Source organism: Maniola jurtina, chromosome 1 (assembly GCF_905333055.1).
Source record: "Maniola jurtina chromosome 1, ilManJurt1.1, whole genome shotgun sequence".
NCBI lineage: Eukaryota > Metazoa > Arthropoda > Insecta > Lepidoptera > Nymphalidae > Maniola > Maniola jurtina.
In genome coordinates, this window is record NC_060029.1 from 17,307,699 (window position 1) to 17,318,487 (window position 10,789).

The window sequence follows — 10,789 nt, forward strand, 5'->3', positions numbered from 1 at the left end:
GCTTTTCTGAATCTTCTATCCTTTACCATTGTCTTAACCGCTTCGCGCAGCGCTACTGCTTCAGCTTGATATACGGAGCAGTAGCTTGCCAGCGGCAACTTTTTCTGAAGAATTTCCTTGTCCTCAATGGTACAGGATAGGGCTGCCCCAACCTTCCCTTCGATTTTGCTGCCGTCTGTGTAAATTATGGGCATTTTCAACTGCAGAAGCTTCTCCAGGTCCTGTCGGTCCTCTACCAGTCCATAATTAATGCTCCGTCTTTTCGCTGGATGTGGAAGGTCGTATGGGCTTATGGTAATTTCAGCTTCCCGACCTGGCAGTAGATCCAATTCCTTTCCTGTTTTTCTGACTCTGTATAATGTAGACCTCTCAACCGCTCTCAGATCCAAAGGCAATATACCAGCTAGTATAGCGCTGGATTCCAAGGAAAGTGTTCGATGTGCTTTGCATATAGTTATACCAAACGTCCTTGTAACACGATCGAGAAGCACTTTCACCTGGGCCGTCTGGCTCTTCCCAGCCCATACATTAGCTGCGTACAGCATAGTTGGTTCCACAACTGATATATAAATTGTCTTGAGGATCTCCGGACTTAAACCCCAATGTGCACGTGCTGTTCTGGAAACCTTTTTGTACAATTTTATGGACTTGGCCGTCACTTCCTTTATGTGTTGTACATAATTTAGGTTTTTATCCAGCGTAAGTCCAAGTACTCGTAATGTGTCAGTTTCTTGTAGTTCAAAACCATCCATTTTTACCTTAGGTACCTTGTATTTTAACTTCCTGGTAACCGTCATGATTTGGGTCTTATGAGGGGCGAATCTAAGTTTATTGTTCTTTCCCCACATATTTATCCTGGCTAGTACGTCGTTCAGAAGTTTTTCTATGGACTCCCCGTCCTTTGCGTTGCTTATTATTAGGATGTCATCGGCATATGCCTGCACATGCACTCCGTGACCAGTCGTCTCTTCCAATAGACTGTCCAAGAGAATGTTCCAAAAGATGGGGCCGCACGTAGAACCTTGGATGCAACCTTTATTTGTTGTTCTGCATGCTAGAGCTCCTGCATATTTAATGCTTATTTCTCTGGACGAAAGGTAGTCAGCTATTAGGAGGATGAGGGACTGGTCCACCTTCTTCTTAATCAACTGATTCAAGATAGCTGGCCACCAGGCATTGTCAAACGCGCCTTCTATGTCTAATGACACCAGGGTTGATATCTTTTTATTGTAATAGGCACTTTCCACAACTTGTACTGCGTCATAAAGGGCGTCCTCCGTACTTTTTCCAGGCATGAAGCCATATTGCTGCTTATTCAGGGCCTCTTCCTTTCCAAGTTGCCAAAGGAGGCGGTTTACCATCATTTTCTCCAGTACCTTGCCCAGAATTGGGAGTAGGCCTATGGGTCGATAAGCTTTGGGGGATGCATAATCCTCTTTTTGGGGTTTAGGGATTATCTTGATTATGGCTCTCTTCCAGATTTTTGGAAAACAGTATAGATGGAGACACCTATTGTAAATTGCTAGGAGCTCCTTTGGACACGCCTGATATGCTTTAATACAAATATCGGCCGTGAGTCCATCCTCTCCTGGGGCCTTCTTGGGACTCATATCCATCAGAACACCCTCTACCTCTTCTGCAGTGAAATTGATAATGCACTTCTGTCCGTTTTCTATAATCCCCTGAATCTGCTGTTTTACCTTATTTCTAAATGAACTTTGCACGGTCGAATCTGAAGAGGCATCATCAAGTGGGTAGAAAGTTTCTGCTAGCAAATCCGCAGACTGTTGGGGGTCCAAAATTGTATCTGTTGTAGGAGATCTCAGCAATTTATCTTCACTGTGCTTACTATCCTTTTTGAGTATACGATAGATGTTCTGCCACATGGTATCCTTGTGCTGACGAGTACAAAAATTCTTCCAGCTGCTGGTTATTGTATTCAGGATCTGTTCCTTGTATTCCGCCAGGGCTGTAAGATACTCATCCACTACAAAAGGTCTCCTTCGTGGATTTGATTTGGAGATCTTTCGCCTCCTCCTTAGAACTTCTGCTTTTTTATACGTGAGCGCTGGTGTCCACCATTCACTCTTACCTTCTGCTTTTTTATACGTGAGCGCTGGTGTCCACCATTCACTCTTACCTAATTTTACACTGGCTGAAATCCTGGGGATAGTCATCTCACAGGCCTTTTCAATACTATTTACGTAGATAGAGACTAGGTCCTCCAGTTCAGCCGTAGTTTGTATCCTTTGAATATTTTCAATGTTAATTGATCCTTCAGCCAGTTGAGAATTCAAGGCAGCAGTGAACGCTCCCCAGTCCGCTTTAGATGTGTTGTATCTTCTGGTAGAATTCCTTTGGGCCTTACCGGACTTGTTTCTGTCAAAGGTCAGATTGAATTGGATGCCTCTATGGTCAGATAGCGTGACCATTTGTAAATCGACATGCCAATTATTGACTTTGTGTAGTAGTTCATGGCTCGCAAAGGTCACGTCCACTATGCTACTGTATATTCGGTTGTTTCTGATCGCAAAGAAGGTTGGTTCATTGCCTTCATTTAAGACAGTCAGGTTGAAGCGAGCTAGAGATTGGATCACAGCAGAGCCCCTAGCGTCTTCCTCCTCACAGCCCCACCAGGGACTCCTAGCATTGATATCGCCACCGATGATGATATTCGGCGTACCGAGGTTATTGACCACTGTCGCGATGAAGTCTAGGTCCATATCAATGTCCGCATCTTTTTCTAGATAGACGGAGACAAAGCCTACCAGGACACCGTTAACCCTAGCCTTGCATGCCACAATATTCTCCGTAATTAATTCTGGATTCACGATTAAGTGTAAGCTACGGTCAGTGACAAGAACTGCCGACTTAACTGGTTTGGATCGGTCCATGGTGTCTTTCTGGATAACTCTGCAGTTACATTTAATTTGTGCGTCCGAGCCCACATACGGTTCTTGAACTAATAAAATAGCGATTTGGAGGTCGTAAGCAGCTTGAAGGCATTCTTTTTGGGCAGCATATCCCCTGCCCAAGTTTATTTGCGCTACTTTTAGTTGATCAATTCCCCTAGTAGTAGAGCTAGGGCTCTGAGGTTCTGAGAGCTGTGAGTCTAATACTCCCTCGTTATTGTCCTGGCTGCCCGTATCAGCAATATGAGACCGAACTTCTAGCTATTCGGTCCCATTTCTGCCATTCCGGGCAGCTTTGACTATAAGCTCCGTGGGTGCAGGTCTCTGGCTTTTCCCCTTTGTTTGAGCAGTTTATGCAAATAGGGGTTTCCGCCCTTCTCGGACAGTGCCGCGTGTCGTGACTTCCCGCGCAATGTCCGCACGACTCCTCACCCCGGCACTCCTTCGAGAAGTGCCCAAAGCCCATGCACTTGTAGCACTGGACTATCGGTGATTGGTCTTGTGCTACAATCACCTGATAGCCAATTCTCAATCTCATGTCCAGGAGAGTTTTATAGAGACCAGGGGAGACCTCGATTATGACATTACTAATGTCTTTGGTTCTCCCTTTAGTTCTCCTCACTACTTTGATATTTTCATTCAGCAACACTGCTTCCCCCAGAGTCCCTGTATTTTGCCTCATGATCGCTTCCACCACCTGTGCATCCGAAGTGTCGTTAATGACCCCTGGAAGCCTTAGGAGCGGGCGTTTGGTTGTAATTTGCGCCACAGTTAACTTTTGAGAGGCGTCTTTCAGCGCTGTTTGCAGCTTAGACCTGCCTTCAGCTGAGTCGCAGGTCAGGACCACTTTTTGGTTTTTCCGTCTCCTGATGGAGCTGACCCCAACCCCTAGTCCAATGACGTCTACGCTTGATTTAATTGCTTTAACTACGTCGTCACTGGTATCCCGGGGGTCGGCGGACTCCACCAGCAGAGGGAAATTCGGCCCTGGCTGCGTCGACGGCTTAGGTGTTTTCAGTATTGTTGCAAATGTTTTCTGGGCCCACGGTGCTCCTTGCGGTTGCTCAGTGACCCTTGGTTCTTGCACCTTATTCTCCTCAAGGGTCATAGTGAGCGTTCCCACGTCCAATCTTAGTGCTGCTATGTCCTCTTGGACCCTGCGCATCTCCAGGACGGGGCATGGCGCCGTTGGGTCGGTTCCCACACTATATTTCTTTACCTGGTCCTGTAACTCATAAACCAAGTGTCTGACTGCCTCGACTTCTTTAAACGTGTGCTCTATTTTGAGCTTAGCCTCAGCCATCAGCTCCAGATGTCTTTTGTCTACTTCCAGGAGTGAGGCACCGTGCTTGGCCTCCATTTGCGCTAGCCGTCGCTCGTATCCGGCCCGCTGTTTTTCTTTTTCAGCAATATGTCGGTTACGAGAGTCTGCCAAGCGCAAGATCATTTCTTGGAGGCCGTGCAAGCCGCTAATGACATCCTCCCTGATGTCTCTATGCAAGTTTCTACTCTCCTCCAGCCTGGTTTTTGTTTTCTGAAGGAGGGTATTAGCAAGGCGAGGCATGTCATGCAGCGCCCCTCCACCGACGGCCGACAGATCCGACATGAAGGAGTCATCCCTTGCCTCATCTGCCGGCTCCTCGGCTTGCCGGACACTGCATTCTATCTCGGCTGCAGCCGCTGCTCTCAGCTGCGCTCTGATACGCAGCAAGGAAGACTCCGACCGTGGCTTGGCCGGTGACGTCCCAGGTTCTATTATCGGAGTTGGAGTAGAGGTGGTGTGAAAAATGTCACCTTCACTACCTCTGCGCGCCCTACTGCCCTCAGTTTGTGGAGAGCTTTCCGCACTCCTGAACTCTGCGGAACTAGGGATCCCTTCTGTGGAGTCGCCTATCGCCTGAGCCACTGGAGATTCAGCTGCGCTCTCAAAGCCAACGCTACCAGGTGATGAGGTGCACGTGCCTCCGTCTCGGTCGGTGTCCTCCTCCGAAGGGGCAGGGATCCTCAGCCTGAGAGGCGGGGCTTGCTCAGGCGTAGGGTCCCGCTCTGGCCGTTTTGAGGAGGCCATTCCCTTGGAAGTCTTGGTATTAGCTCTACGTACCATAGAGGCAAGCCTCCTTGTTTGTTTTGCTGGCGAGCACGGCTTCGCCGTCGCCCGCCCGCTGACGCTCGACGATGTTGTTGCAGACATCTAGTAGTAAAATAGCTACTAATAAAATCGGTTTTTATTTGGCGCCGTAGCGCACCGTCACGCTCGCGATTTTAAGGTAATTTCGTCAAGAATGTTTTAAAGACCGATCGGAATCCGGGGACACAAAGGTCAAGGGGTCGTTACAGTCGCGTTTGGTCGAGTGTGATGGGCCGAAGGATAGTGCTCGTCAAGTCCAAGGCCCGAACTCGGGGGCTAACTGTAAGAGATTGGAAGCTGCGGGCTTAGGGGCCCTTCGGGGAAGAGAATTTCCCAGCCCCAAAAAACACCCCCTTAAGTGAATCAATCCAGGGGCGCTAATGGGCTGAAACTAGAACTATGGGCTGAATAAATTGAAGTGATGCACCAGGGGGCAGAGGGTAAGTAATCTACTCGCCGTCGGGGGCTTTAAAGGGGGCCCACGCTTTTGGCCTACGTCCCTTGGTTCAAATACGAAGCTGTTTGTGATTTGTCGCGGTATTACAGTCGGCGAGTTAGTTCGTGGCCGCTTAAAATTAAGAAAGCCAGCGGACCTTGCACCCCTAAATACCCCGACACGCCCAAAATAAAATAGCTCGTATATACCTTGAACAGTTGAAAACCGCCTTCACACGGCGAGTATTGTCCCAGTCTGACTCCCTAGGCAGGAGGTAGTTCCCGCCCAGCAGCAAATACCTCCAGATATCTTCCCCCTCCCACAACCTCACAAGCACACACGCGATTTTGACAAATGAAGTGTCAAATGGAAGGGCTTGACGAGACCTATCCACACTGGCAAAAAACGGGACTCCTCCAGGAAAACTGGGGTAGTTATCCCTGGGGGAATACTTCTTATTTGACTCACTGTAACTCCGCTCCCGATGATCGGAGAGGGATATCGATTTCGAAAATGCCCCTGAACTTTGGTCTGCTCCTATTTCCAGCCGGTCTTATCGTCGTGGTCCCACGGGAACTGGTACCACGTGGCCACGTGGTTTTGAACAACCCCGTTTCGCTCGGAAATTACACCAAAACGCAGCGATATCGCTTGCGGACGGCGCGCGACGTCCCGCGGACGCGAAAGGTTTAACGGTGTATTGCAGAGTTATTGCACCGTTTTTTGGGAGTGTCGTGAGAACCCCGAATTTTTAAAAATTTAATATCTAAAAAACTATTAGGCCGAAAATTTTGAAATTTAAAATGTATGTACAACTAGTTGAGATCTAAGGATTCTAATAAAAATAAATAGGGGTTCTCGATCTATATTTTTTAAAATAAAATTTTGAAATTTTGAAATTTTTAAAATTTTCAATAACTCTGCGAATACTTAGCCGATTTTTAAAATCTAAGTGTCGCCGTGCGGGGCTTAATTTCTTCTTTTAAATGAAGCCTCCCGGAGCAACCCAAGTCGTCTCGATCCTGGACCACGTGGCCACGTGGTCGGTGGTTTTTCCTGTATTTCCCCCACTTAGCGGTGCAGGAAAAATCCAACAAAGGTGTCGCCTTGTAGGGCTCCGTGAGGCTCGTCGACTCCAGCAACAAAAAAGGTATGTCGTCGATCTGGTTTTTGCGGCGCACGCCGTTTATGTTCGAAAATTTTCAAACTTTTAGGTTTTTTGGCCACTGCCCGTCCAATTTTCCACTTATTTCGTTACACTTTCCGCCAGATTGAAGGCCTAACCGAGGCGCATCTTTTGATGCATAACACTTCACAAACTGATAAGAAAAAACCACTTTTTCTATTTTCCAAAGGTTAAAACTTCACGGAGCGGGCGTTAAAGCACTTAAGACGCGCGCGCTTCCTGCTGTGGGCAACGGCGGCACTTGGTTAGGTTAGGTTAGGTTAGGTTAGGTTAGGTTAGGTTAGGTTAGGTTAGGTTAGGTTAGGTTAGGTTAGGTTAGGTTAGGTTAGGTTAGGTTAGGTTAGGTTAGGTTAGGTTAGGTTAGGTTAGGTTAGGTTAGGTTAGGTTAGGTTAGGTTAGGTTAGGTTAGGTTAGGTTAGGTTAGGTTAGGTTAGGTTAGGTTAGGTTAGGTTAGGTTAGGTTAGGTTAGGTTAGGTTAGGTTAGGTTAGGTTAGGTTAGGTTAGGTTAGGTTAGGTTAGGTTAGGTTAGGTTAGGTTAGGTTAGGTTAGGTTAGGTTAGGTTAGGTTAGGTTAGGTTAGGTTAGGTTAGGTTAGGTTAGGTTAGGTTAGGTTAGGTTAGGTTAGGTTAGGTTAGGTTAGGTTAGGTTAGGTTAGGTTAGGTTAGGTTAGGTTAGGTTAGGTTAGGTTAGGTTAGGTTAGGTTAGGTTAGGTTAGGTTAGGTTAGGTTAGGTTAGGTTAGGTTAGGTTAGGTTAGGTTAGGTTAGGTTAGGTTAGGTTAGGTTAGGTTAGGTTAGGTTAGGTTAGGTTAGGTTAGGTTAGGTTAGGTTAGGTTAGGTTAGGTTAGGTTAGGTTAGGTTAGGTTAGGTTAGGTTAGGTTAGGTTAGGTTAGGTTAGGTTAGGTTAGGTTAGGTTAGGTTAGGTTAGGTTAGGTTAGGTTAGGTTAGGTTAGGTTAGGTTAGGTTAGGTTAGGTTAGGTTAGGTTAGGTTAGGTTAGGTTAGGTTAGGTTAGGTTAGGTTAGGTTAGGTTAGGTTAGGTTAGGTTAGGTTAGGTTAGGTTAGGTTAGGTTAGGTTAGGTTAGGTTAGGTTAGGTTAGGTTAGGTTAGGTTAGGTTAGGTTAGGTTAGGTTAGGTTAGGTTAGGTTAGGTTAGGTTAGGTTAGGTTAGGTTAGGTTAGGTTAGGTTAGGTTAGGTTAGGTTAGGTTAGGTTAGGTTAGGTTAGGTTAGGTTAGGTTAGGTTAGGTTAGGTTAGGTTAGGTTAGGTTAGGTTAGGTTAGGTTAGGTTAGGTTAGGTTAGGTTAGGTTAGGTTAGGTTAGGTTAGGTTAGGTTAGGTTAGGTTAGGTTAGGTTAGGTTAGGTTAGGTTAGGTTAGGTTAGGTTAGGTTAGGTTAGGTTAGGTTAGGTTAGGTTAGGTTAGGTTAGGTTAGGTTAGGTTAGGTTAGGTTAGGTTAGGTTAGGTTAGGTTAGGTTAGGTTAGGTTAGGTTAGGTTAGGTTAGGTTAGGTTAGGTTAGGTTAGGTTAGGTTAGGTTAGGTTAGGTTAGGTTAGGTTAGGTTAGGTTAGGTTAGGTTAGGTTAGGTTAGGTTAGGTTAGGTTAGGTTAGGTTAGGTTAGGTTAGGTTAGGTTAGGTTAGGTTAGGTTAGGTTAGGTTAGGTTAGGTTAGGTTAGGTTAGGTTAGGTTAGGTTAGGTTAGGTTAGGTTAGGTTAGGTTAGGTTAGGTTAGGTTAGGTTAGGTTAGGTTAGGTTAGGTTAGGTTAGGTTAGGTTAGGTTAGGTTAGGTTAGGTTAGGTTAGGTTAGGTTAGGTTAGGTTAGGTTAGGTTAGGTTAGGTTAGGTTAGGTTAGGTTAGGTTAGGTTAGGTTAGGTTAGGTTAGGTTAGGTTAGGTTAGGTTAGGTTAGGTTAGGTTAGGTTAGGTTAGGTTAGGTTAGGTTAGGTTAGGTTAGGTTAGGTTAGGTTAGGTTAGGTTAGGTTAGGTTAGGTTAGGTTAGGTTAGGTTAGGTTAGGTTAGGTTAGGTTAGGTTAGGTTAGGTTAGGTTAGGTTAGGTTAGGTTAGGTTAGGTTAGGTTAGGTTAGGTTAGGTTAGGTTAGGTTAGGTTAGGTTAGGTTAGGTTAGGTTAGGTTAGGTTAGGTTAGGTTAGGTTAGGTTAGGTTAGGTTAGGTTAGGTTAGGTTAGGTTAGGTTAGGTTAGGTTAGGTTAGGTTAGGTTAGGTTAGGTTAGGTTAGGTTAGGTTAGGTTAGGTTAGGTTAGGTTAGGTTAGGTTAGGTTAGGTTAGGTTAGGTTAGGTTAGGTTAGGTTAGGTTAGGTTAGGTTAGGTTAGGTTAGGTTAGGTTAGGTTAGGTTAGGTTAGGTTAGGTTAGGTTAGGTTAGGCTAGGTTAGGTTAGGTTAGGTTAGGTTAGGTTAGGTTAGGTTAGGTTAGGTTAGGTTAGGTTAGGTTAGGTTAGGTTAGGTTAGGTTAGGTTAGGTTAGGTTAGGTTAGGTTAGGTTAGGTTAGGTTAGGTTAGGTTAGGTTAGGTTAGGTTAGGTTAGGTTAGGTTAGGTTAGGTTAGGTTAGGTTAGGTTAGGTTAGGTTAGGTTAGGTTAGGTTAGGTTAGGTTAGGTTAGGTTAGGTTAGGTTAGGTTAGGTTAGGTTAGGTTAGGTTAGGTTAGGTTAGGTTAGGTTAGGTTAGGTTAGGTTAGGTTAGGTTAGGTTAGGTTAGGTTAGGTGAGGTTAGGTTAGGTTAGGTTAGGTTAGGTTAGGTTAGGTTAGGTTAGGTTAGGTTAGGTTAGGTTAGGTTAGGTTAGGTTAGGTTAGGTTAGGTTAGGTTAGGTTAGGTTAGGTTAGGTTAGGTTAGGTTAGGTTAGGTTAGGTTAGGTTAGGTTAGGTTAGGTTAGGTTAGGTTAGGTTAGGTTAGGTTAGGTTAGGTTAGGTTAGGTTAGGTTAGGTTAGGTTAGGTTAGGTTAGGTTAGGTTAGGTTAGGTTAGGTTAGGTTAGGTTAGGTTAGGTTAGGTTAGGTTAGGTTAGGTTAGGTTAGGTTAGGTTAGGTTAGGTTAGGTTAGGTTAGGTTAGGTTAGGTTAGGTTAGGTTAGGTTAGGTTAGGTTAGGTTAGGTTAGGTTAGGTTAGGTTAGGTTAGGTTAGGTTAGGTTAGGTTAGGTTAGGTTAGGTTAGGTTAGGTTAGGTTAGGTTAGGTTAGGTTAGGTTAGGTTAGGTTAGGTTAGGTTAGGTTAGGTTAGGTTAGGTTAGGTTAGGTTAGGTTAGGTTAGGTTAGGTTAGGTTAGGTTAGGTTAGGTTAGGTTAGGTTAGGTTAGGTTAGGTTAGGTTAGGTTAGGTTAGGTTAGGTTAGGTTAGGTTAGGTTAGGTTAGGTTAGGTTAGGTTAGGTTAGGTTAGGTTAGGTTAGGTTAGGTTAGGTTAGGTTAGGTTAGGTTAGGTTAGGTTAGGTTAGGTTAGGTTAGGTTAGGTTAGGTTAGGTTAGGTTAGGTTAGGTTAGGTTAGGTTAGGTTAGGTTAGGTTAGGTTAGGTTAGGTTAGGTTAGGTTAGGTTAGGTTAGGTTAGGTTAGGTTAGGTTAGGTTAGGTTAGGTTAGGTTAGGTTAGGTTAGGTTAGGTTAGGTTAGGTTAGGTTAGGTTAGGTTAGGTTAGGTTAGGTTAGGTTAGGTTAGGTTAGGTTAGGTTAGGTTAGGTTAGGTTAGGTTAGGTTAGGTTAGGTTAGGTTAGGTTAGGTTAGGTTAGGTTAGGTTAGGTTAGGTTAGGTTAGGTTAGGTTAGGTTAGGTTAGGTTAGGTTAGGTTAGGTTAGATTAGGTTAGGTTAGGTTAGGTTAGGTTAGGTTAGGTTAGGTTAGGTTAGGTTAGGTTAGGTTAGGTTAGGTTAGGTTAGGTTAGGTTAGGTTAGGTTAGGTTAGGTTAGGTTAGGTTAGGTTAGGTTAGGTTAGGTTAGGTTAGGTTAGGTTAGGTTAGGTTAGGTTAGGTTAGGTTAGGTTAGGTTAGGTTAGGTTAGGTTAGGTTAGGTTAGGTTAGGTTAGGTTAGGTTAGGCTAGGTTAGGTTAGGTTAGGTTAGGTTAGGTTAGGTTAGGTTAGGTTAGGTTAGGTTAGGTTAGGTTAGGTTAGGTTAGGTTAGGTTAGGTTAGGTTAGGTTAGGTTAGGTTAGGTTAGGTT

At 45.0% G+C, this 10,789-nt stretch overlaps 1 protein-coding gene across 1 annotated transcript; it reads right to left on the minus strand.

Annotated features, from left to right (window-relative positions):
• Window positions 1-3,147: 3,147 nt before the first annotated feature.
• Window positions 3,148-5,103, minus strand: LOC123867474. The gene has a single exon (XM_045909522.1). The coding sequence runs from the start codon at window positions 5,101-5,103 to the stop codon at window positions 3,148-3,150; it is 1,956 nt and encodes a 651-aa protein (XP_045765478.1).
• Window positions 5,104-10,789: the final 5,686 nt, after the last annotated feature.